Here is a 25,321-nt window from a genome sequence, read left to right as displayed (position 1 = left end):
TATGGCTCATAACATACTGTAACACTTGGCTCAATAGTCTTCTTAAGAGATTAGGATACAACCGCACAAGAAAAAAGTGACGATTGATATTTCTTACGTGTATCTAACGTTTTCTCTAAATTTTAGAAAGTAGTATTAATATAATAATTTCACGATGAATACGATGGAAGAAATATCTGGATTCTGCCAAACATTTTTTACCAGCAACATGATATTTATATAATTGGATCTTCATCACCCACTCCTCATCTTCCAAGTTTCATGTCCTGGTCATTTGCCACTAATCAACAAATAACTAGTCATTATTATCAATCATGTTCTCCATTCTTCTTCTTATTGTTAGTAAAATATATATAAAAGGGCATTTCCCAAACTTGAGTAGCAGCAGCAGCCGCGCTTCTCAAGGAATCCATGGCTGCCGTAACGCCTCTTATTCTTCTTACACTTGTCTTTCTTCAAGTTTTGTTAGTTTTTGCAAACGTTTATCTGAGTTCAACACTTACCACTCATGATAATGATGCGTGGCTATCACCTTTGGGTGATTTTGCTTTCGGGTTTCGCCAACTTAACGACACAAGTACAAACCTCTTCATGGTTTCCATCTGGTATAACAAAATACCCGACCGGACCGTTGTTTGGAATGCAAAAGCAGATGATGATGTTGTAAAAGCACCAACAGGATCACAGATTCAGCTCACATCAAAAGGGCTCACGCTCACAAGTCCTAACGGGAAATCCATATGGACGGCACAACCAAACGCCCTTGTTTCCCACGGAGCTATGCTTGACACTGGCAACTTTGTTCTCTTGAACAACAATTCTACTAATGTGTGGGAAAGTTTCAAGAATCCCACAGACACGTTGTTGCCTAACCAATCTCTGGAGCAAGATGGCAAGCTAACTTCTCGATTCACAGAGACCAATTACACAAGAGGAAGGTTCCAACTTTATTTTCAGGATGGTGATGTCTTTCTGAGCCCCCTTGCTTGGCCTACTGATTTTCGTTATGACTCTTATTATAAAATTGATGCTGCTGCCTCTGCTTCACGATTAGTATTCAATGAATCGGGGGATATTTATGTAGAGACAACAAATGGGACTAGAATACAACCTCAAGGTCAACAATGGGATAACATAACTCTCGATCCTAAGGTGTACTACTACAGAGCGACACTTGATTTCCATGGAGTTTTCACCCATTATGCTTATCCAAGGAGCTCCAGTGCCCAACAAGGCTGGACAATTTTGAGGTATGTTCCTTATAATATATGCATTGCAATACTTAATGACATGGGTAGCGGTTGCTGTGGCTATAATAGCTATTGCTCCAAGGAAAATCAGAGGCCTACTTGCAATTGTCCTGATGGGTATTCGCTAATAGATCCTAGTAATCAATTTGGTGGATGCCAACCCAATTTCACCCTTGGTTGTGGGGCAGATAATGATGGAGGATCGCAAGCACAGCCAGAAGAGCTATATAATATTACTATTCTTAGATACGTGGATTGGCCTCTATCAGATTATGAAAAGTTACAACCCTCCTCTCAACAGGACTGCCAACAATCTTGCTTGATTGATTGCATGTGTGCTGTTGCCATTTTTAGGGATGAAACATGTTGGAAGAAAAGATTACCTCTCTCTAATGGAAGATCAAACAGTGGCAGTCACTTGGTCCTTATGAAAACAAGAATTGCTCCTTTGGGTAACCTTGGTCCTGCCAATAGTCCTAACCCAAAGAAAGAAGATCGAGCTAAGCCAGTTCTAGGTTTACTTATTGGCTCCGTTGTCATCAACAGTCTACTCCTGGCTACTGTTGTTTTGATTCTTCTCTTGAAGCCCAGAAGGATTGTCCAAGCTTCAAGTAATTTGGAATCAAATTTACATTCATTTACTTATGAAGCATTGAAAGAAGCCACGTGGGATTTTAAGGAAGAACTAGGCAGGGGTTCCTTTGGCATTGTTTACAAAGGCAAACTAGAAGCGGCGTCTTACAATGTGGTTGCCGTCAAGAAATTGGACAGATTGGCACAAGAACAAGAGAAGGAATTTAAGACCGAGTTAAGTGCTATTGGTAAAACCTGCCACAAAAATCTGGTACGGTTGATTGGATTTTGTGACGAGGGACTCCATAGGCTAATTGTCTACGAGTTTATGGGCAATGGTTCTCTTGCAAATATCCTATTTGGACAACCCAAACCCATTTGGAATCTAAGGGTTAGGTTTGCTTTGGATACTGCAAGAGGGTTGGTGTACTTACACGAAGAGTGTGACACTCCCATCATTCATTGCGATATTAAACCTCAAAATATACTCATAGATGAACGTTTCACTGCAAAGATCTCTGACTTTGGGTTGGCCAAGTTGTTGTTGTCTGACCAAAGTAGAACCAATACCATGATCCGAGGAACTCGAGGATATGTGGCTCCTGAATGGTTCAAGAATGTTCCTGTAACGGTTAAAGTGGATGTTTACAGCTTTGGTGTCATGTTGTTGGAAATCATTTGCTGCAGAAAAAGTGTGCAGCTAATGGACTCCGAGGAGGAAGAGAGAGCAATATTAACAGATTGGGCTTATGATTGCTATATAGAAAAGAGAATAGATGCTCTGGTGGAGAACGATCATGAGGCGTTGGCTGACATTGGCAGGTTACAGAATTGGGTAAAGATAGCAATCTGGTGCATTCAAGAGCATCATGAAATGAGGCCAACAATGGGAAAGGTCATGCAAATGCTTCAAGGTTCGGTTGAAGTTCCTAACCCACCATGGCCGTCTTCCTTCACTTCAATTTCTTGAATGCCATCCAGCCCAGAAAATTGGGGCAGAAAAGGTAGCCCTGACATGGTTGTGTATACCATTTCCGAAGCGAATTTTCCACAAATTTCATGATTATTTTATGTTATGACTTATTTCTTATTGTATACTTCCTACATAATGAATATACTTATGCTCCAATATAATTATTGTTTCTATGCCATTCAAGATGTTGTCTTATTTGCAATCATTTTATGGAGGAAGCATAGGACAAAACCAAGAATACTTCTCTCGGCAGGTATTCTTTGTATAAACCTGAGTATTTTTTTAGGGCAAATTATTCCTCCTATTCAATTATCATATACTCTTTAAATGAAAGGAAACTCTACATTATATAATAATAAAAACGTTTCAACAATTCATACCGAGAGTTTATTTATAGGTCGAACATAGTCAATTATGACTTTCTGCACAAAGTTTCTGTACTGAATAGCCAAGTACTCCAACAAATTGAATCCACCATATTGATTACCAAGGTCTAATTATAACTTCAACCTAGATGTTCCCTAACTTAGAAGCATCTTTACCTTGTGGAGGAAACATTAATAAACTATAGCTCTATTCTATGCCATTGCAGAAAAATCACTTACCTTGGTCGCTATCTGCTTCCACGGACGATCTTGGATGTCCCCAGAACCACATAGATGCACAAATCTTCACATGATGAATTGGATTTGAAATTTCATTCACATTGTTCATCATGAAAATTACATAGACTGCATTAATCTGAAATGAACGAGGTTCTGCTTCCTAGATCACTTGTGAGAAGGGGGGCGGAAATCTGAGCAAATGCACTGGTGTATTGGGTAAAATGATACATAGATTTCTTCAACATGACCCCAACAATACTAAATTGCCTTAATATGTATCCCTGGATTTCTTTGACAGGGCAATGACATTGAAGTTGAGGGAGTCTGGATTTTTCTGGATCATGCTCTGTATTACTTTAGCTGCATCCTGTTGTAATTTAAATACATATTAGTAATTTTAAAATAAAAAATAATATGAAGGGCAGCAAACCCAGCAAATTAACACAATTAAATGACTGCGAAAACATATGCCAGGGTTGAAAATGCCATGATCAAAATGCAGCACAATCCCACCAAATTTGACACGAAGAATGCACTCGGACAAAGCAAAAGGCATACACAAGCACGTGCACAACATGCAAGCTAACTCAGAAAGGTGGCAGCCACTGGCAGAAAGGGGTGGGGGCGAGGAACAGAGGGAGAGGTGCTTTGCTTAGAAAACTTAGGCACAGTCACCAGCTTCATTTTCCAAACAAATTTAAAGTATCATCTATCTAAAAAACTGGTCCCAAAAGGGGGATGCTCCGGAGCAAATTGCCTGAGCCGCTTTGCTATAGAAACCTTGTGATTTGACAACAATATAAAGGAATCTTTTCTTTATATGAATTGCAGAACGAATAGATCCTATCCTTAGTACAAGACTTTACGGAACAAAACAATCATAGCTCTAACATTATAGCTTTAACATGCAAAGATATTTACCCTCAACAAAGTACTAGGCGAGGATGGACCATGAGATATTGGCCCCCACTTTCTTCCATCAAGCTCATAAAGTTCATCTGCATATGACAAAAATGCGCAGAAATTAATCCCAGATAAAATGCAGACCAAATGCAAAAGAGAGAAGGAAAAGAAACAAAATTATTTTGATATATACAGTATCAATTATATAAAGAAATTACCATCCACACAAGTAAAGCATATGAAATGTGCGTCTGCATTGTCTGATGCCTGCATTACAAAAATTTTAAACAAAAAAATAAATAATAAGATGAGAGACTCAATTAGATATATTTTTAGCATCAGATTAAGTGAATCATTTTGAATTCTTTAATTGCAGCTTCTTCTAATTTAGGAAACTTCTTCTTCTTCTTCTTCCCTTTATGCCCCACAAAAGTAAATCCCCGTGAACATTGCAGGTAAGTCATACAACTTTAAGGTCAATAAATTCAAGTGGGAAGCAGAATTTGACTCAAACAGGTTGATGTATACTTACAAATTTATATCAACTGTGAAGTCAAAAGGCCATTGACATGCAATAGGTTTACAAAAATTTACCTTTGTACAATGCACAGATCCAGTTACAAAATAAAATGAACAGCGGAAACCATAATTTTGCAATGCTGGCCTTTTCTTTACTCAAATTACTATTTACTAGTCTAAAATCCAAAACTGAAATTCCCAAGATTACTCATCATCAAAGAAACCAACAAATTTAAATGATGTTAAATAAAGCCCGAGTATGTATCATTTTATCACATCTACAGACTAAAGATAACAACTAACAAGTAACAATAAGAGCAATATTGATCCAAACGAATTGGATTATATCTTTTCTGGTTTCTTCCGAGAATTTTCATCATTCCCAAGATTACTTATTATAAAAGAGACCAACAAATTTAAATGATGTTATATAAAGAGTAAAGACCCTGAGTATGTATCATTTTATCACATCTAAAGACTAAAGATAACAACTAAAAAGTAACAATATGAGCAAATATCGATCCAAATGCATTGGATTGTATTTTCAAGATATGAAGACTGAACCTCAGATCACTATATATCTACCATAAATGTATCACATCATTCCGCATTTAGTGGTGCTTCAATCAATAAATTACCTCTGTATCACCAGCAGTTGCTGCCACTGAATGAGCAACTTCCATTTCTCGGTCATTCTCAAGAAATGTTGCACGCTGTATGATATAGAAGTTAAAAAACGCAAAATGAGCATTCCTTTTAGCCGATCAATTATGTCTATGCCCGCATGTATGAGTATATGAGAAAGAAAGATATAATGTAGGGCGGGGCCAGGAATAACCTGCAACGGATCCAAGCTTGCAGTAGATTTAAAGAACTTATCGAAGAACGACCCCTCAACTGACAAAAGCAACACTAAATGAATGAGAAATAATGGTTGATGCACTAAAGATCTTAACAGAGGCAATTGATTATTGAAAACTTACCAAGCTTGACCTCAGAAGTTAAGTTTCCAAGAGCATGGAGCAGTCCTATTGTTCCACAAGCATTACCCACAGTTTGCTTCATAAAATACACTCTACTGCTATGTTCCTACACCGGAACAACACAGCATGCAGTTCAATAATCAATGACATCATGGAATATGCTACCCAAAATAGAAATAGATATATCACCTCACCTTTTTTTCATTTTCTTGTAGCATCCTCTCTTCTTCAGTCTGACCAGAGTAAAAGCTTCACAAAATCAGTTGAAAATAAAAAGCAACACAGGCACCTTCATATATAACAAATAAAGAGTTGTAGTAGGATGAAAAAAAAATAAAAAAACCTCGGTGGTTATGGGATAAAGAAAAAGCACTGCAAGAACAGGCTTTGGAACCATTTCCAGAAGTTGTTCATCTAAGCCATAAACATCACAGCATTCTGCCTCATTCTCTGGAATCCCAAGCCCCCAAAGGAACTGCAAATCACCCAAAATAACTAAAACACTTAAATTATGCATGCCCCTAATCCAAAAAAATTAAATAAACAAAAAATGCAACCGCAAACGCCAAAAATGATTCTGTATTAAAATTGGTTCTTATTAACAAATTTTCCTCTTTCTGATATAAACAGAAAGGCATAATGGGAGGATCCATAGGCAAAACCTGATTCATGACGTCAGGATTAGCTTCGAGGGGAAGCCATCTTTTAGTAGAAGCGCTTTCCTGTAAGGTAGCCATTACTTTCGCTTAGTTTATGCTCTGTTCTTCTCTAATTTTCTTTTTCTTTTTTTTCACTGCCATTGCTGCTTTATAGTCTTGTGCCAAACTCTAGTGGGCCCATCAGATTCACCCAATTCAGGCCTACCAATTTCTACAACCAAAGCCAAGCCCATTTCTAAACATGTCAATGTCATTTATATTATCTTCATCCCCATTTTTTCATATTTTTTGCTAAATAATGCATAATTAGACAAACTAGATTTAAAATATATATATATATATATATATATATATATATATATTAATTGAGAGAAGAATATGACAATTGTATATTCACATCACGGTACAAACTCTTCAGTCTTTGAGTGTATAAGAAAAAAAAATTGTTGATATGATAGCCTTATATTGATTTCTCTTTTTATTTTATGATAATGTAAAAATTAATAATAAAAAAATAAAAATACTTCAAAATTTAGATAATCTCGTTTTACATAAAATGAAATTTAAGGACATACAAAAATAATTATGATAATAACTTGTTCAATTGTGATCTTTTTACTCCTAAAGGAAGATGTCATTTCATTTTCAGCCGATTGTTAGAAATAGTTGGTTGAATGATTTTATATAAATCAACAGTTTTTAATCTCTCTCTGACCTTGTTCTTGATTGACCGATCAGACATAACATAACAACTCAAAAGGTAAAAAAAAATATTGTTAATTTCTTCATGCTCTATTATTTCTACAAATAAGAATTCTTATATACATGAATTCTTCTTCAGATAAATATATCAATGTGTGTGCGTGTGCGGGTTGGTGTGAGTGTACGTGCATGTGTGTGATGTCAATGTGAAATTTGCTTAGTTATATATCGAACTGTGACTTGTCCCAAGATCCCACAGAAGCATGCTCCATTACTGAATAGTATGAGTCAAAAGAATGAAAAACCTCTTACGACATTTGATTTTAAATACACTTAATTTTGAAAAGAATGAAGCAAGTTGGATTGCAGATAATCTGACTGATTGACAAGCTCAATTTTGCTAGTTTGGTTATTGAGTTACTAAATGTAGGTGTCCTCCATGCACTTGATAACTATCTAATCTTTCCTCCGTGGACAAATTTGTGGCCTGCCCCTGCCCTTCTCAATTTGGCTATTTCATTATTTCATCATCCATATTATTAAGTTTGAGATCTCCTCATTGATATTTTACTTAGTTTTTTTTTTCATGAAATAATATATGCAGTATTTATAATAATTAAACTTTTCCCTAATTGTGCTACAGTGCTACTATTAGTTTTCTTCCCTTGTAAACCACACCACAAAAATAAAAGAATTTCGAACCAAGTAACACTAAGCCTTTAATCATACATAGGTAAATGATTCAAAGAATCAACTTTTTTTCTTTCCTCCCCACACCCTTAGTTTGCCAGTGTATCAATTTTTTTATTTTCTTTTCATTTTAGAGTAAACCAATCTGACTACGATAATAAACTAGAATGATAGAATGGAAATTGTTATCAAGGCCCACGTTCTAAAAACCTCAAGAAAGGCTAATAGTCAAGAGAAAAATTAGGAAAAAATTTCTTAAATATAGCACCAATATTCTTAAGAGACCGAGAAATCCACTATTACTAGGTAACTCATCTATAATTAAAAGATTAAGTCAACCAAATACACACACTTAAACCCTGTCTCTCTTAGCTATTATTATGCACACACCCCACCCTTTAGTTATATTGTCTATTATAGTGTACCGTTAATCTCAAAAATATCTCCTTATAGATGCCTAAGAAAGGGCATTCAAATCTAACATAAACTCATTAATCTCTGACTAGAACTCTCAGTATCAAGAGATAACAAAAATCATACGTTACGCAATTAAAGTATTTTCTCTGCTAAAAACATAAATTAAGTTCTGGTCTTTTTACTAAACGGCAAAGTAGAGCAGTTGAGACAACTATCTTCATGGGGGATTTTTTTATTCCAGACAGAAACCCGACTGTTTTGGTTTGTGTAATGTTTAATCTATATAGGGAGCGACTCTCCAATAATTTTGTTCATTCTGAGGACTTAAATCAGAGAAGTTCAATAAAAGAAAAAGAGTTGCTTACTACCTAGAACCAATGGTTGCAGATAAAAAAGATACTTTCAAATCTTACGAACCCATCGCTCTAGCCTAAGTTGCTTCAGAGAAGGCCCAAGATTAGGTTTACGTTTCTGAGGGAATTGCCATTTCCCTGTAATCTCCATGGCATTGGAATGTTTAAGATTTGTTGCTTCTGTTAATGCCTTTCTCTTTGTCACAGCATGCTTTTCACCTGCCAATGAAACTGTTCGTGTATTTGTTGAACAATGTAATAATTTCTTTTCTGGTTTCTTCCAAGAATTTTCATCATTTGCTCCCGTGCAACTCTTCTTCCTTGCTGTAACAAAACCATCATTTTCTTTATTGCCTGTACAAGTTGAACTTGGGGAGAAGCTTTTAACTAAACTAGCGCTCATGCCCCGCTTGTCATGTTGGATCTCAGCTTCTGATTTTGCATCTTTGGTATCATTCTTCCTTACCAGCTTTGGAGGCCTCATTGTACTTCTATCGGGATCCAATGGCATTAGATTTTCTTCTCGATTACAACCAGGATTTCCGTGATTCAAGCTCAATGTATCCTCATACTTGTTTGGACCAAGATTATGTTGCAGTGTCTTATCTTGCATGCATGGCTGCAAGATCTTTTCCAAATGGGAAGTATTAGCAGTGTTTAACTTTTTCTTCATTTCATCACTGCCATCAGCCTGCGATTCCAACACCAAAGAAAAACAGTAAGCAGAAATGACTAGGAGGAAATTACTGGACAGTGGACACATTCATGTATTTAGACTACAGTCATATATTAACCAAACTTTCCTCCTATGAACTTTGGCAAATCAAACAGTATTCTATTCATCAGCAAGTGAAGTGTTCTACTTATTTCTGGGTGCAATTGAGCACAAATGTTTATTGGCATACTTTAACGATGGCTTATATTAGAATTTAGGAACATATATATTCATCAGTAAGTAAATACGTATTATTTACCCAAGCAACGCTATAACAGAAAAGTTTCAAAAGAGAAATCAAGAATGAGTACCCTGCTTGAAGGCTTCTTTTGCTTTACCTTCATGTTTTTATCAGAAGAGCTATTGTGTTCAACACATCCTTTCGGGTGGACAATCTCAAACCTGCCTTCATTTTCATTCATGACTTCAAAATCAAACCTCTTATCCTCACAACCATTCTCTTGAGAAACTTCATCACAAAAAAGACTACCGGTATCAGACACGGAAGACTCATAAACGTAGCTTGAGAACCAGTTTCTGATGTCCGGAGGCTCTGAATATATACATTTTTTTTTATAAAAAAAAAACGCAGAAAAACATAAGCCAATCACTGTTAACTAGTTGAAATATGAATATTTCACATTTTCTGTGGAACTGCACAGAAATTTTCCTGGCAGCCAAATCATAGCTACTTTTTGCAAAAGAAATTCCAAAAGAAGCATGACAAAGTACAAACCAGAAAGGAGTGAGCCTGAGCTGAAAGAATCCATACTCTGTTAAAAAAAGAATACAAATATAAAATTCTTAAATATCCATTTCTCAGCTTAATTTCTGAGAGCCTAACTCTGAAAGCCCTAAAAGAAACTATAACCAATTAACGCCCACAAGCTGAATTTCTTTCCACTTTTTTTCTTTGTCTAATTCAAAACTGAAAAATTAGGTAGATACTTTTTACCTTGATCATGCACATGTCTTCATTATGATTATCATCTTTATCACAAGTTATGCTACATTGGACTAACTTCTCCCCTGCAACTGCTTCATCTCGAGTCCTAATCTTTTCAAAATCCGCTTTTTCTTCTGTATCTCTCTGGGTTTCGGGTACTCTGAAAGCAGATTCTTCGAGACTAAAATTCGAATCCAGATCGGGAGACTGATATTCATAGCTTGAGAACCAATTCCCAATATCAGGAAGCTCTGACAGACAAATCCACAAAACACAAATATCCTTTTTAGGTTTAGGGTTGTTGTCTGTTTAAATATGAAAACTTTGAGAACCCCACAATTTAGTCATTCGTAATCGACGTCATTCCCATGTTTCATGCTATTAGGTGAATTTTAATAAGAAATTGATACAAACCATATGGGCACGAAAGCGAGGACCCCGAAACCGGGAACCTAAAACGTGATGGGGAAAGAAAAAAAAGAATTGAAATTGGGTACCTTGAAGACTTGGGGTTGAATCCATCGCAATGCATTCAACAATGCGAGAACCAGACAAGAGAAGAACGTAAAAAGGTAAAGCTACTATAAGCTATTTTTCTTTCTGAATTTTTTACGATGTCTGTCAAATTTTTGAAATTTCGCGGCGTGGGATTGGCGCCATTTTTTTAAGGCGCGTTTGCTGTTTACTACGAATCTCCGTTAATTTTTTTCTTTCCCTCTGAAAAGTGTCAATGATTTTAGGACAAAAGAGAAACTTCTTAATAAGAAAAATACTAATTCAAATGTTAAGTTTGGGATTTTTGAAAGGATATGCCGATGAGCACATGTTTAGTTTTGCTTAATTTTTATATGAAAACAGCTTTTCAGTTAAATGTTCACTCTATAGTTATTTGCTAGTTTAATTGTGACTGTTTTGGAGAAATCTCATTTAACATGAAAGAGGAATTCTTCTTAGAAGTGTAGACCCTATAATTCATTTCGGACCAATACAAGGTATCAGTCATTGCTAGAACTGGATTTGGATTCTCATGTGAAAAAATGGCCATATGATCATGTTAAGAGAGAGAAAAATGTATGATTTTTAAATAAATGATTGCGATCAAATAACATATTCCCATGACCATTTTTTCACATGAAAAAATCCAAATTCACTATAACTAAGTTACCTAGCAGGACAAGTATGTATTCAGTCTGATGTGTTGACCAGAGTCTTGCTCTTTCTCAACAACACAACATATCTGTTTCAATTTTCAAAGCAGTAAAGGAGAATAGTACTTTATCAATCTCTTCTTGTACCAATTCTCAATCTAGTTAGCAAAATAGACATGAATTTTTTCAGTGAATTCAGATATTCGATGCAAAAGATTTTAACAATTACGACCTGCATAGGCATTTCGTAGATTTATAGATCATTTGCTTCTTTGGTAGTGCTCAAAGAGTCAAACTTTAAAGGAATCTACAAAAATTATGCCCATGGAGAATCTAGGTTAAAGATCTCGTTCTAGAATTTAAGTTTTCTCCGGGATTGCAATTTATGTTCTGCTAGTTATTTAATGTGGCAAATAACTACCACTTCACCTGCTTCGTAAAGAGTTCAATCTGCTCTGGTACCAATTTTCCCAATCTAGTTAACAAAAACAAACATGAATTTCTTCAATGAATTCAGATATTCTCTGCAAAAAATTATTAAATTTTATAATTATATTTCTAAAACATTTGACAGTTACATAAAATAACTTACAAACGACTGCAAACATTACCAAAACGTCATACGACGTACACCATTAAAATTTTATGTGATGAACCAAAACGTCAGTATTTTTATAATTATATAAAAGAAATTTTATGTCAGACGAGACATGACTAAATAAGAAACATTACTATGAGGGAACCGCCCTAATTTTCAATCTCATACATTGGAAATATTAATACAATGTACAGTCCAATGATAGTTCAAAAAATCAGAATAAACTAGGCAAATAAGCAAATGGGAACATGCAATTAAGCAAAATTCAAGGCAGGGAAGACAGTATATTCTTGTGGTCGAGTCAGTTTCCTTCTGGTCTTTAATTTTTGCCAGCATCCAATCCCTCGTTCCTGTAATTATCTAATATTGTACTACAGTTGTTCATTGTGCAGGCATCAAGAAGACCATGATTCCAAAGTTTAATCACGAATAACCTCCAACACCTGAATAAAAGGATATTCAGTTTTGCAAAAACAGAATTCTAAAATAAATGACATGAGATATTGCAGCAAGCAATAGCTAATGAACAAAATATATGCATATGTACAATACTTTGTACAGCAGCAGAATTTGGATGTCAGTTCTATCTAATTGGTGGATGCCCTATCTCATAGGAAGTACTGTTGTAACCGCGTGCAGTAAACACACAAGATTCCAAAGCAAAGGAAACTATTAGCGTTTTGAAAATGACACAAAGTATAACAACAAAATTTCAAAGCAAATTACAGTTAATTTTTTTTTTATCTTTCAGCACAGAGGCGGACTTACGGTGTTGCATGTGTCTGCACATTGCACATGCAGACACAAACATTTGAGAAAAAAAAATTTCCAAAGGGGTGGGTGATTTAGGTAATGTAAAAAAAAAAAAAATTAGGAAGATTGAAAAGAAAAAAGTAAACATAGGCCCAACTATATTAGTTAAAATTGAGATCTTACCTAAAATCGGAAGGAGGATAAAAAATCATAAAACGTAAAATCCTAACGTAAAAAAAATCGTAAAAGTGTTTGGAATTTTGATGAAATCGTTTTGATTAAAAAAATCGTAAAATCACAGATTTAAATCGGGATTTTAACTAACATGGGCTCAACCCAACCAACTCCTATAATTAAAAGCTTAAACCCTATACATTTAAAATTTCCTTTAAAAAAAATCTTCGAGGGCGCTGCCCCCGAACCCCCGCCTTAAGTGTGCACACATAAACAAAATTTTCTGGGTCCGCTACTGTTTCAGCATGATTCCTTTTAGTAGGGAAACTACATGAAATTATAGAAAAATTAAAGGAAGAAAGGAGCAAAAAGCGTACCAAAATAAAGCAGGGGATGAGATCAGCTCTTTTCCGTGAAGCTTGGAAAATGCCTCACAGGCCCACGGAACATGACCATCAGCCAGCACCCTACCACAATAGAAACACATGAAACCAACAATAATCATGCACGTGATACAGAAAATCATTTTATTCATTGCGCAAAACCAACAAGAAGCAAACTAGTGTTAATCTAGGAAGCACCGACACTTCAATAACTTTGGCGTGTCGTGTCCGACACTTCCCGACACTCTCCGACACTCCCCGACACTTCAACACGCGTTATAGAAATTCAAAAAAAGATCAAAGGTTGCGTTACGTTAAGTTTTTAGTTCCAACTATTAGATTCGTTGGATTACGATTACCATTTTATTGAGTTTAATATAAATATATGGGATATCTTATGTTTCTTTGCAAAATTGATGAATATTATAAGTTTAGTTTTATTTTTTATTAAATTATTGAATATTAAATATAATATACCACTACATAAATTAAAAATATTATTTAATATCAAAATGTGTCCTAACGTGTCGAAATCTAACATTTTTTAGAATTAACGTGTCGGAGTGTCGTGTCGTATCGTGTCACGTGTCACGTGTCGGTGTCGGTGCTACATAGGTGTTAATTATGGGGAAAAAGAAACAGTAATGAAAAATTAATATGATGGCCAGCATTACACACCTTTGCTTCCTCATAAAAGAGTTCCAGAGATGCATGAGCTGTTTTTCATCTTTGGAAACATCCACAAAATCATCAAGCATCTGCAACAATTAAGTGATTAACATAATGTAAGCTTGTTTCGCTTTAAATATCCAATAGTAAACTGCACAAGATCTTGAAAAGGAGGGAAGGACCAAAATGAGACGGGAATTTTAAGAAGCGAAAAGGAAGAACATAATTTCAGAAAATTATACTTTGGCAGTTAAGAATCCAACTGTTAAATTAAATGTAATCCTGTTCCTTTCTTTCTACAAATTGTGCCCAGAAGTGACAAAACCCAATGCAACATTTTGACAAAGACAAAAGAGGAAAAAAGAAAATTTTGAATGATTTTTCCAATCTTACCCTTCTATCTTCAAGATCTGCAATGTCATCGTCAACTTCGTCTTCACTATCACGATCTGACAACACTTGTTCTAGCGCCATATGCTTCAATTAAGACACAGTACAAAGTAAGAAATGGGGTTTTAGAAATAAATCATATATATTCTTGTTAACCATCACCCCACACTCGCTAGTCGGGTTTAACGGGAAGTGGTTTTATATTCTTGTTAACCATCGGTGAAGCATTAAAAGAACATATCTACTAACAGAAGCTACCTCAATTTTATTAAAAAAAGAGTGCTATATTTTATTAGGGACAGTATCCGTTTACAAACTTTTTTGAATTTTTTTACAAATTACACTATATTCTCCCGGGAGAACATAGTGTAGTTTGTAAAAGTTTGTATTCTCCCGGGAGAATATAGTGTAGTTTGTAAGAGTTTGTAAATATAACCTGCCCCATTTTATTAAGCTAGAAGAAGGGTTGCAAATATAAGGTAATCAAGAATTGAGCAAAGAAGCCTGAGATCGAAGTCAAAAACAAAAATGTATTCCACGGAACTTACAATAAGCATTATATTTGTATCAATCCTAGCTGGTGTAAGTGTTAAATAAAACACATCGCAAGATAATTATTGTCCATCACTCCATCAAACTATAAACCTTGTAAAATCACATTCATTAACTTGATCTTTCTTTTCCTCCTTCCCTACATAAAATTCCGAAAATTCCAATACGGTATTAGAGCACTACCATTCTCTATGACTTACCATCACTATTCTACTATAAAGTTCCCAAAAACTCTTGTTTGGTATACTCTATTTCACGTAACTTAACTTTCAGCAAACATCTTTCACCCTCCCCTTTGTTGTATATTGTTCCAATCACCTTTCTCTCTCTTGTTCGCGTTTGTCACAGATGGTTTGCCTTTATTTGTGGGTTTTGCACCTCTTTGCTGCAACCATTGGATCCGGCATACTTCAATCAGCCAGCCCTTAAAGCCTTGCCACCATCAAGCCTGCCATGCACCTGCACATGCCACCTGAAGATTGCTACTCCAACACCTACATGCCTCCTTCCAACCACATGTGAGAAGGCGTCCAGTGACTTTTCCAACCTGACTCATAGTTTCCTCCTCTTTCCAAATTTGGTTTCACTTCATCCAACCAACCACCCTTTCTCTAACAGCCATCTCTCCTTCTGTGGCTGACATCTCAAATCAGCACATCATGTTTTTCTAGTGCGTGAAGTCCTCTTTCCTACCACCTCCACCATTGTTTTCCACACCACACCATCTCCGGTCAGGCCCAATCCCCAAAGCCTTTGTTTGCCACCTCAAAATGGTTGTTTAGCTCCCTTGGGCTGCACTCTGCTATGTTTGATGCTCTGATCTGAATTTCTCTTCCCACCTTCAATTGATTTGTGGTTTTCAATTGGCTTCGGCTATTTCTTGGTATTCTTTGTGATTGTTATCTCTGGTTTGTGTCGTTTAGCTCTTATTGGGTGTTTGTTTGTTTTATTGGCAGTGACTTATCTACCGATTGGTGACTACGCTTTCTGCCAACAATCATTATGGTGGTGATTGAACTTGAATGTGACTCACATCAGCCCCAAACTTAACTCCCAAATCTAATTTCCAAGTTCTCATTCAATCTCCTAAGTTTTCTTGTGGTTAGAAGCTTCCCAATGTTGTATACAACTTGAGAAGTTTTAATACTTGTGTACAACTGCTTGCCAAGAATTTTTCACTAATGATCATAACGACAAGGTCTCTTCTTCATTAGCCATGCAAAATTCCAACCAGCTCTTTAGGTTGATGATCATTCCTTCCAACTTACTCAATTATCTTTCTAGCAATGCTCATCTCTTTGATATCTTTAACATCCTTGAGTTGTCTTTCCCACCATGTTTTGTGGGGACTAATTTATTTCTTTCTGTTATTTTCTTTCAAAGTGTTAATTTGTAACAAGTTTCAGACTTAGTATGCTTTAATTTGAGGGAGAGTTTTAGAATATCTAGAGAATATATCATAATATCACTATTTTATCTTTAGAATATTTTAAGTATTTTAGATTATCTCTTAAGAGTGGTTTTCATATTTCATGATTTATTTCCTTATTTAATTTGGATTAGGAGTATCACATTAGTATTTTAGATTATCTAGTGTTTTTTATTTTGTATCACACCAAATTTATACGAATTTCAGATTATTCATTAGCTTGTTATCTCTTTTCCTCCTCTCCTACCTGAAATCCCTATAATGTCAACAACAAAAGAGCCGATCAATGACTAGCATATGAGAAAATGAGTTCCCACAATCAGGAGATAGGAAAACCAGTAGCCCGTCAGTAAACATTGACCCCATGTACTCTAGTTTGTTTGGGATTAGATTTCCAAAAGCTGGTGGTAATTACAATGAGGATTAGCAGTTTAGCACAAACTTCATATATGACTTATAGATGTTGAACATATAAAGCAAGGATTTCTACCGTCAACAAATCACGAATCTGGAACTAGTAGCAATTAGCTTATACATAAAATACTCCATACACCAAGCATGTTAAGAAGCGCATAAGTGAATAAAATTTTTTAAAGAGATCTAAGATAACAAATCACCTGAACTCTATGTGAGTGAAAGAACTGTCTCTTCTGCAGGAGCATACGGCTGGAGAAACAATTTTGAATAGAAAAATTGAATTAAAATGCCCAAATCAGGACATTCATGAGAAAGATAAACGAAAAAAAGATGTCTCTGACTCAATCCTCTCAAACTAATCATAGTTCATGGTGATTACCAATTTTTAAAGACATTCTTTAAAGAAAAATAATCATCGGATGACAGATGCTGATGGTGACAGTAATACTGCATATGCATGAGCCAAGAAACTTCAATCACAAATCACAGAAATACTATACAGATATTGGACACCTCAAACATCCTCACAGAGCCATTCAACTTTGTATTATTTCATATTATCAACAATTCCACATATACTTAAAATGTTCTTAGTATTTTAATATATACAACTTGTGTCCAAAAAATTACCACATATCTATCAGAAACTACAGGAATGCTAGCAACACACTCTTTCATACTATCTTTTCAATACACTCTCTGTTATTGAGTGAAATTTCATGCTGGCCCCAATAAATAACCTGGGTCGCTCTCTATTAGTGGAGCCAACATGGGATTTCACCCAATAATAAATAAAGTGTCAAAGAATTTGTTGTTAGCATTTATCTAAGAAATTTTACTTGTACCCATACCATGTTACTAAGAATGCAGAAAATTAAATTTCATTAAACAAACAGCAACTGATGAACACTAGAAATAAATATAATAACAGAGAATTTTAAAACAGTTGAATCTTCATTTAAAACTGAAGTTTATATCTTCAAAATTAAAAAGATAAGAAATAAAAAGGTTTTACGAACATACTTTCTTGAGTCCGACCGATCCATGTTTAACTTCTTCGTTTTAGCAGGCAGGGCAGGATCACTTCTATGTATTGATTTACTACATTCAGGGTCCCCAGAAAACTGGGGCATGGCAATTGAAACACCAGGAATGCTGAAACTGGATTCAACATGTTCCAGGTAATCCGTGGTGCCAGTGCCAGGATGATCAGGATCAAATTTTCCTCCGCCGTGCCTTTCATTCTGCAAATTCTTCTCACAGTGATATGTTCTAGACGTTTTCTCCCCTTTGCAGGACAGTATATCTACACATAGATTTAGAATTTCAGTCCACCCAACAAAGAAATTATGAGCAAGGAATCATATAGACATTATTCTTAATTAACAAAATTATAAATGCACACATCAGTTAGGCCGGAAAAAAAGAGTACTATTTGTTCCTTCCCCTATATACTGCAGTAAAAAGATTACATCAATTTGTATTTTGCAAGGGGAGATTGGGGAGGGGGGAGGGGGTGGGATTTGTCACAACATGTAGCACTTTGAGCATCTTAATTGAAAGATTATATGAAGTCGTCAAGTTAGTCTAGCCATCCCAGGCCCATCTATATATTGGATAAATGACAATATATTGTAAGAGTGAAATCAAACAGGAGGACCAGTAATCATCCTAACAGCAACAAAAAAGAAGGCTGAATTACACTTCACCTCCCTAAAGTTTTGTCAAATAAATTTTGGTGCATCCATCAAGTTCAAAACTTCACAGTGGTCATTACCTCTTTTTTTCTTGGTCTGAGACCCCTGGCATTCAGAGGCCACTTTGAACCCTGACTAATCTGAGTTGAGTTGGGTAGACCCACTTAGGAGGACAAAGCTAGCCCAATGCCTGTTTTTTCCATTCACAAGACTCGAATCTAAGACCCAACTTATGAAAGTGAGCTCCTTGCCGCTCAAACCAACAGGTGTTAGCAATGTTTTAAAACCCGGCTCAGACCGGCTAGGTCGACCCGGGTTTCGGTGACCCGGTGCCCTCATAGGTTTGAGCTGAGCATTGGATCGGTCCTGTAGTCTAACCGGTATCAACCCGGTGAACCGATCATGACCAGCGGGTTGAACCGGTACCGAAACCGGGTTCAACACCAGTTGAATCGGTGTTGAACCGGTTTTATGTTAAATTGTGTAAAAGGATATACATTTTGCAAGCAAAGGGATTCGAACTTGAGTCCCCTTGTTTGAGGATCAGAAGGCTTACCACTAGACCACTTTTATTTGTTGGACATGATGTTCATAATTCAATATTTATTATATATTATTTTGAAATCAAGTTGAACCTAGTTAAACCAGTGACCCAGTACCTCGACCGAGTTGATTACCGGGCCGAGTTTTAAAACACTGGGCATTAGTACATATTACCCCTTTGAACACTTAAAGATTCAAGAATACTGTAACTATTAATAATTTTGTTAAAACTGATAATAAGGAGACTATTTGCAACTCCCAAAAGCAGAGTACACATAGGGTTTCCCACTTCTCTATTTTCTAATGGTTAGGACTAAAATTTATTGCATCTCTCACTCTTCTTTTTTCTACAATTTTTGCACACAATAAAAGTCTCTTCTACAAATACACTTTAAGAGACAAATTCTGTGTGCTTTAGGCAAAAAAGTTTATCACTAAAACTGTCTCTAAATATTGTTTCTAATTATAGTCACAGCAATCATCAAAATATAATTGATACCATCGTCTTTCTGTAGAAATCCATTCTGTACGCCTTCTGGTGAGTCCAACTCCAGGAACTTTACATTGGCACGCTTTTCATTTTGAACAGAGTCTTTTCGTCTACGCTTTTGAGGTCTTGAACTGTTCAGTTTGTTGTTATTTAAATCATTTCAAAGTCAGTAATCGCACTTGAAATTATAGTAATTGGTTAGTGACTGCTTTAAATGAATATACACAACCAACCAGAAGAAGAATGTTTGTGATTGTGGAATTACTCCATCAGCAACATTCTGCATACAGATAGATCCGTGTTAACAAAATGAATAATAAGAAAAAATCAGTGCATTTTAAATGAAAAAGGAAATTTTATCAAATAGTCATTCAAAAAAGGAATGTTCATCACTCAATCTTCCAATGACTGACACATTTAAGACGAATGTTCTATCGGAAGTTATTAGGCAAGACAAATTAGTGCAAGGTCATCTTTAAACCCGAATATTTTGTCCACCCTTTGCCCAATACCTTGGGCAACTAGCGCATTTTGCAGCAGGTAAAAAAATATTTGATTAGACTAACATGATCTGCATCTAATCCTGGCATATGAGATGCAGAACCTATACTATGGTTAGATTAGTCACTGCACTATGGTGGTACAAAAACATACCACACAAAGTTGTTCCTTAAATATGGGACCCATTTTAACATCCACCGTCAAAACCACACAGATGGAAACCAAGAAAATCTCAGCAAGTGCAATCAAGCTAAGCTATCCCAACAGCACTTTTCTTGGTTATAACCGCAGAAACCAAATTCTATAAGATAAACAGAGTTATCAATCTCGGATAGCATCACGTAGCTGCTGACCGAAAACCTCTATAGTGGGATAGCAGATTGCGGTATAGCCACTACAATGAAGTCAATTGTATGACAACGATTGTGACCATTCTTTAATTCTTGTGATGATTATAATACCCAAAATTTGAAAAAGGATAAGTAAATGGTTTAAATTAAAAATAAAAATAAAAATAAATTATAGGATTAAGGCTCCTAAATTTGTCTACTACTATTCCCTAGATTAAATGCTCCCATTACTTACATGCCACCCTCTTATTGAATTCTCTTCCCATCCTCCATATCCCATTAATTAATGGAAATAAATCATTTCATGTGTTATTTAATATGACCATCTCATGTGAGAGAATCTTAATCATCAATGAACAAATCAACGGTAATTTTGAAACTTCCTATCTCAGTATTTTTTCTCTCTTATCCCTCGTCAAATCACGATATCAAAACTAGAAAACTCCATTTTAAAATTTAAAATCACGATATCAAAACTAGAAAACTCCATTTAACGGAGTTTAATTAAAGAAAATGAATCCTCTCGTATGTTATTTAACATAATCATGCCATATGAGAGGATCTTAGTCATCAATGGAAAAATCTACAATAATTTTGAAACTTCCTATCGCAATATTTTTTTTCTCTCCCATCCCTCATCACCATTGATATGCTCTTGAATGGTTAGGATCCTCCCACATGTCATAGTCATATTAAATAACACATGAGAGGATCCAATCACATTAACTGACATCCCACACAATTAATGACATAATTAATCAAAATTAAATCAAATTCATTTTAAAATTTAAAATCATGATTCAAAACCAGAAAACTCCATTTAATGGAGTTTAATTATATTTAATAACAGTACTTTCAATTTTTCACTTTTGTTTTTTCATTTTATTGTAGAAATAGATCCTATAACCATTGATTTGTCTATGAACGACTGAGATTGTCTTATGACCTGATCATGTTAAATGATATATGAGGGGATCCATTCCCACATAACATTTATCCATATTGGCATATATAAATCTCTCTCAGTCACACACATGAAGGAACAGCCTTCCAGTTTGGTCTCTCTCTCTCTCTCTCTCTCTCTCTCTCTCTCTCTCCCCTGTTTCCCTCTCTAAAAGCTCTGCGAGAACACAGCAATGGCTGCCAAGGTAAGTTCTCTGATCCAAATTCTGAGATTTACCCTTCATTCACTATAACAATGTGATTTTGGCCGCTACTTCAAATTGTTGCATTGCGCAACGGAAATCTAAAGGGGAATTGCTATTGCGCCATAGACCCACTACCTGCATCTTTGACGCAATAGCGCACTACTAATAACTTTTTTGGATCCATCAAGAATGGAAGACCTCTATCATCTCTACTTAATAAAAACAACAATATATCATTGGCTAGATCTTAATGAGCTTTTTTTAATAGTGCCCAATGAGTTGCTTTTGATGATTTTATCAACAGTAACTTTATAAAATAAATAAATAATTGAACAACCCTAAGGAAAATTAAACATTCACAACAAATCCAAGTTAACTAAGGTTCTGACCTCTGATCTCAATATATCAATTTTCACAGAGACATTCACTGCTTGATAATCTTCGGTAACCTTCAAAATAGAACGAATTGGAGTTTAAAATCCATTCAGAAAGAATCAAAATGTAAAAACTAACTTTACAGTTACAACTGCGAACCCAGAACTCAAAATTGAATAGATCATGTGATGAACAAAGATGAAATCGCAAACCCTGCACAAATATACTGAGGTTGTTAAAATTGCTAAAGAGGATACTTGCAAGAAACATTATGCAATAATTATGAAAATGAAAAATGAAACTAGCTAAGATTAGGCAAACGTGTAAAACATCAACAGATGAGCTCATATGACTTTTATAGCAAAAATTTTAAGAGAATAATAAATAGTCAAAAAAAGGTGTGGCAAACAAGTCATTGCCAATTTGTCCTGCTATATTTTAGCTCAAATACAAAAAATAATTTCAAACAGAAGAAAAACAAGTTGAGACTTACAAAAATTACTCAAGTTCCCATCTGTATCCATACATATTAAATTTTTTACTACTTCAAAACAATATCACATAGATTCTACCATTCAAATCAGAGAATGAGTACTTTTTTTTTTTTTTTGGTAATAAGAGAATGAGTACTTTAAATACTGAAATTCAATACTTTTTCCATGACAAAATGGTTTTCAAAGTTTTCCTTTAGCTTCTGAAAAGAAAAAAGTAACAACATTGTTCCTAATTATTAAATTATGAAACGAAGAAGCATTATGATAGTACAACTCACAGTATATACCTTAAAGCTCACACACTGCATCATGCAAAATGGACAAGAAAAGTCTTCGGTCACTGCATTTCAGAAGAGACAGGAAATGTATCAGTACTCTCAAAATCCTTCTTTTCTATTAAAGAAACTGTTAGAAGAAAAGAGAATAATAAAACAAGCACCATAAAAAAATAAAAAAGAGGAATAAATATGTCAAAATTATAAGTAGAAGCAGTTCTGCACTCAAAAACTCAGTCATATGCATCTGGGAGAATATTGGAATCAGCGAAACAAAAAACAGATGATAAAATGTTGACAACTACTGTGATTGATCTTCAGAAAACATATGCATTATAGGAAGGCAGAGGTAAGATGCAACTTTGAAATTAGTTATTGATACTATGATGTACCTTCAGTCTTTCGAAGCATGTTGTAACAGTCCCTGTAGTTGAAAAACACAACCCCTGCTCTCAACCTGTAAAAAAGTAATCACACAAATATTACACCCAAAATAGCAAAAAAATATACATATAAAAAAAATCATAAACAAAAAGATAAAGCATATTTTAGAAGAACTACTTTGATTAATTGTTGATCAGGCAAACTTGCAAGATCTACCAGTGGTTGAATGTAAATTTTGAAAAAGACACAAGTTCAAAATTACTGGTTTTGGTCTTTGGGACTTGGGACAATATGCAGCTTAGGGTTTTGAGAATTGACCATCCTAATCTTTTATTTTTACCACAAATTTTTTGCTTGAGTAGTTAGTTTATATAGAAAATTAATGCAAAATAGCCAAATATTTCACTGTTTTCTCCTTTTCCTAGTGTTAATGCCTTCATTAAGTTAGATGTATGTTATTTTGCAACTATCACCTCAAAGACTTAACCGCCTAGCTCCTTAAGAGAACAATGCATATTGCATAAGACAGACATTGAAAGAGTGTTTGCTCTTTCGAACAGATGAATTATTTCTTTTATTTCTTTTCCCTTGTTTTTGTTTCTCTTACAGGAGGGGACTCCCGATCCTCCAAGTTAAATTCCTTTTTTACTCAATGAATTCTCCTTTTACCAAAAAGAGAAGACAAAGATGTCTGACAGTGATTTAATCCACGAATAATTAATGTCCAGCAGCAAAATCTAGTAAAAAATGCTTTGAGTAAACACATTAGCAGCGTAGAAATAGTGCAGTACAGAATGGGATCATGAAACCAAAAATTAATCAAATGATGGAAGGAAAAGTTACCCCCTTTTACGCCTTGCTTTTATTTTATAGTCCAAACATCTCCTAAGGAAAGAAGGCTGCAAGAGAAATGAATTAGAAAGTACAATAAAACGATGGATATTTTTTGAAAATAAAACTTGGCATCCACATTAATTTTAAGAGCAACATTCAAATGCAAAAGAGGTATGCAGACAGCATCCAACAAAAATATAAGAGCAATTCATGTGTTCTAAGTATCAGAAAAATCGAATAACCATATCTCTTTCTGGTAAGCTTTCAATGTGCCAAGAAAAAAAAGGAAAAAAATAAATTGAAACATTGTGTCTAATTATGGAATAATAATAGGAGAGTAAGATTTAGATTTGAAAAGTCACAACACACCACAAAATCAAAACAAGAAAAAAAAAAAAAAAAAAAAAAGAGCATATAATCTCACATTATGAAGAGCACGTCTGTAGAGAATATTGTACAATTCAACAGGCTTGCAATAAATCAAGAGGCTCTCATCAGCTGCAATTTCTTCTTCGCCAGAATGGCGCACCGGAGAATTTTGCCGGCACATGACGATTTCAACCTGCACAACACATGAGATCAACCTTACACATACACTGATACACACAGACACAGTTAAATACTATCTCAGACGTTTAGGTCAAACGAACCAACACAGCAAAATCTATAGCAAAGGTTACTGCAGCAGCTATATATTGAAAGCGAGAAATAGAGTAATGAGTGAATAGAGAGAGAGGATTAAGAGACTGAGAGGAAGAGACAGAACGCCGAGGAACCCTTCGTCGTCGTCGTCGCCGATGAGGAGATCTGGCTGAGAAGAAGGGAAGGGCCTAGCACCGCTAACCCAGTCCAGCACGCAACAATAATGGCCCATCCAAATTTCTAGCCCAACTCTTCTTATAACATTTTTCTCATGCAATAATGAAGCGCCAATTGAGCCCAAAACGACAAATTATATTGTTTATTAAAATACAATTTTTATCTATATTTAGCATTCTAATTAAGAGAATATTTGATAACATTTTATTTGAGTTTTGTTTCACGAGTGAATTAAATATTTTTTGTGATCACAAATTCATAGTATAATAAATATTTTTTTATTTTTTTTTTAACTAGCATTCTAATAGTATTCATTAAAGAATCTCATTTTATTTATATATTTCTTCTTCTTTTTAGTTGAAAACAGATCATTATAAAACTAATAACCAGAAAATCTGTCTAAGAAGAATGAGAGAGGCAAGTGATGGTGGTGGTGGTGATAATTGACGGAGGCTAATGTCGAGGGATGGTGGTGGTGGTGATGGTTATGGTAGAGAGTGATTAAAAGAATACAAGTGTTTTTCATTTTGTGTCTAGGAATAAAAAAAACATAAATTTTTTGATATTTTTTATTCCCCAACACAGAAATAGAAGCGATTCATCATTAGGA

General features: G+C 35.0%; 4 protein-coding genes across 5 annotated transcripts; 1 reads left to right on the top strand and 3 right to left on the bottom strand.

Annotated features, from left to right (window-relative positions):
- Positions 1 to 303: 303 nt before the first annotated feature.
- On the top strand, positions 304 to 2,795 carry LOC133293167 (G-type lectin S-receptor-like serine/threonine-protein kinase LECRK3). The gene has a single exon (XM_061491701.1). It carries the CDS (start codon positions 412 to 414, stop codon positions 2,791 to 2,793), a length of 2,382 nt encoding a protein of 793 aa, XP_061347685.1. The 5' UTR covers positions 304 to 411; the 3' UTR covers positions 2,794 to 2,795.
- Positions 2,796 to 3,633: 838 nt separating this feature from the next.
- Positions 3,634 to 6,576, bottom strand: LOC133293168 (ubiquitin carboxyl-terminal hydrolase 3-like). Its single transcript, XM_061491702.1, has 9 exons — positions 6,469 to 6,576; positions 6,150 to 6,281; positions 6,001 to 6,039; positions 5,807 to 5,912; positions 5,662 to 5,720; positions 5,462 to 5,536; positions 4,523 to 4,571; positions 4,323 to 4,399; positions 3,634 to 3,768 (listed from the first exon to the last, which is right to left on the bottom strand). Exons 1-9 carry the CDS (start codon positions 6,541 to 6,543, stop codon positions 3,670 to 3,672), a joined length of 711 nt encoding a protein of 236 aa, XP_061347686.1. The 5' UTR covers positions 6,544 to 6,576; the 3' UTR covers positions 3,634 to 3,669.
- A 2,100-nt stretch (positions 6,577 to 8,676) lies between these two features.
- LOC133293163 (uncharacterized) lies at positions 8,677 to 9,856 on the bottom strand. Its single transcript, XM_061491697.1, is given in 4 exon segments — positions 8,677 to 9,318; positions 9,681 to 9,702; positions 9,745 to 9,781; positions 9,784 to 9,856. Coding segments are annotated over 4 exon segments (774 nt in total).
- Positions 9,857 to 12,143: 2,287 nt separating this feature from the next.
- LOC133293170 (polycomb group protein EMBRYONIC FLOWER 2-like) lies at positions 12,144 to 24,734 on the bottom strand. Of its 2 annotated transcripts, none has more exons than XM_061491703.1 (15): positions 24,543 to 24,734; positions 24,317 to 24,454; positions 23,902 to 23,957; positions 23,067 to 23,131; positions 22,687 to 22,739; positions 22,065 to 22,118; positions 21,920 to 21,979; positions 19,765 to 19,811; positions 19,541 to 19,662; positions 17,825 to 18,107; positions 17,002 to 17,050; positions 14,407 to 14,490; positions 14,023 to 14,102; positions 13,339 to 13,428; positions 12,144 to 12,477 (listed from the first exon to the last, which is right to left on the bottom strand). In XM_061491703.1, the coding sequence occupies exons 2-15, from the start codon at positions 24,440 to 24,442 to the stop codon at positions 12,354 to 12,356; spliced, it is 1,293 nt and encodes a 430-aa protein (XP_061347687.1). In that variant the 5' UTR covers positions 24,443 to 24,454; positions 24,543 to 24,734; the 3' UTR covers positions 12,144 to 12,353. The 2 variants fall into 2 exon arrangements, with proteins under 2 accessions (XP_061347687.1, XP_061347688.1); XM_061491704.1 differs by having other exon boundaries at positions 24,640 to 24,708.
- Between the last annotated feature and the right edge of the window lie 587 nt (positions 24,735 to 25,321).

The sequence above is a fragment of the Gastrolobium bilobum genome, unplaced genomic scaffold (genome assembly GCF_033153095.1).
Source record: "Gastrolobium bilobum isolate Gb01-03AN ecotype WA unplaced genomic scaffold, APGP_CSIRO_Gbil_v1 utg100355, whole genome shotgun sequence".
In the NCBI taxonomy this organism is placed as follows: Eukaryota; Viridiplantae; Streptophyta; class Magnoliopsida; order Fabales; family Fabaceae; genus Gastrolobium; species Gastrolobium bilobum.
This window is presented reverse-complemented; position numbering and strand designations above follow the sequence as displayed.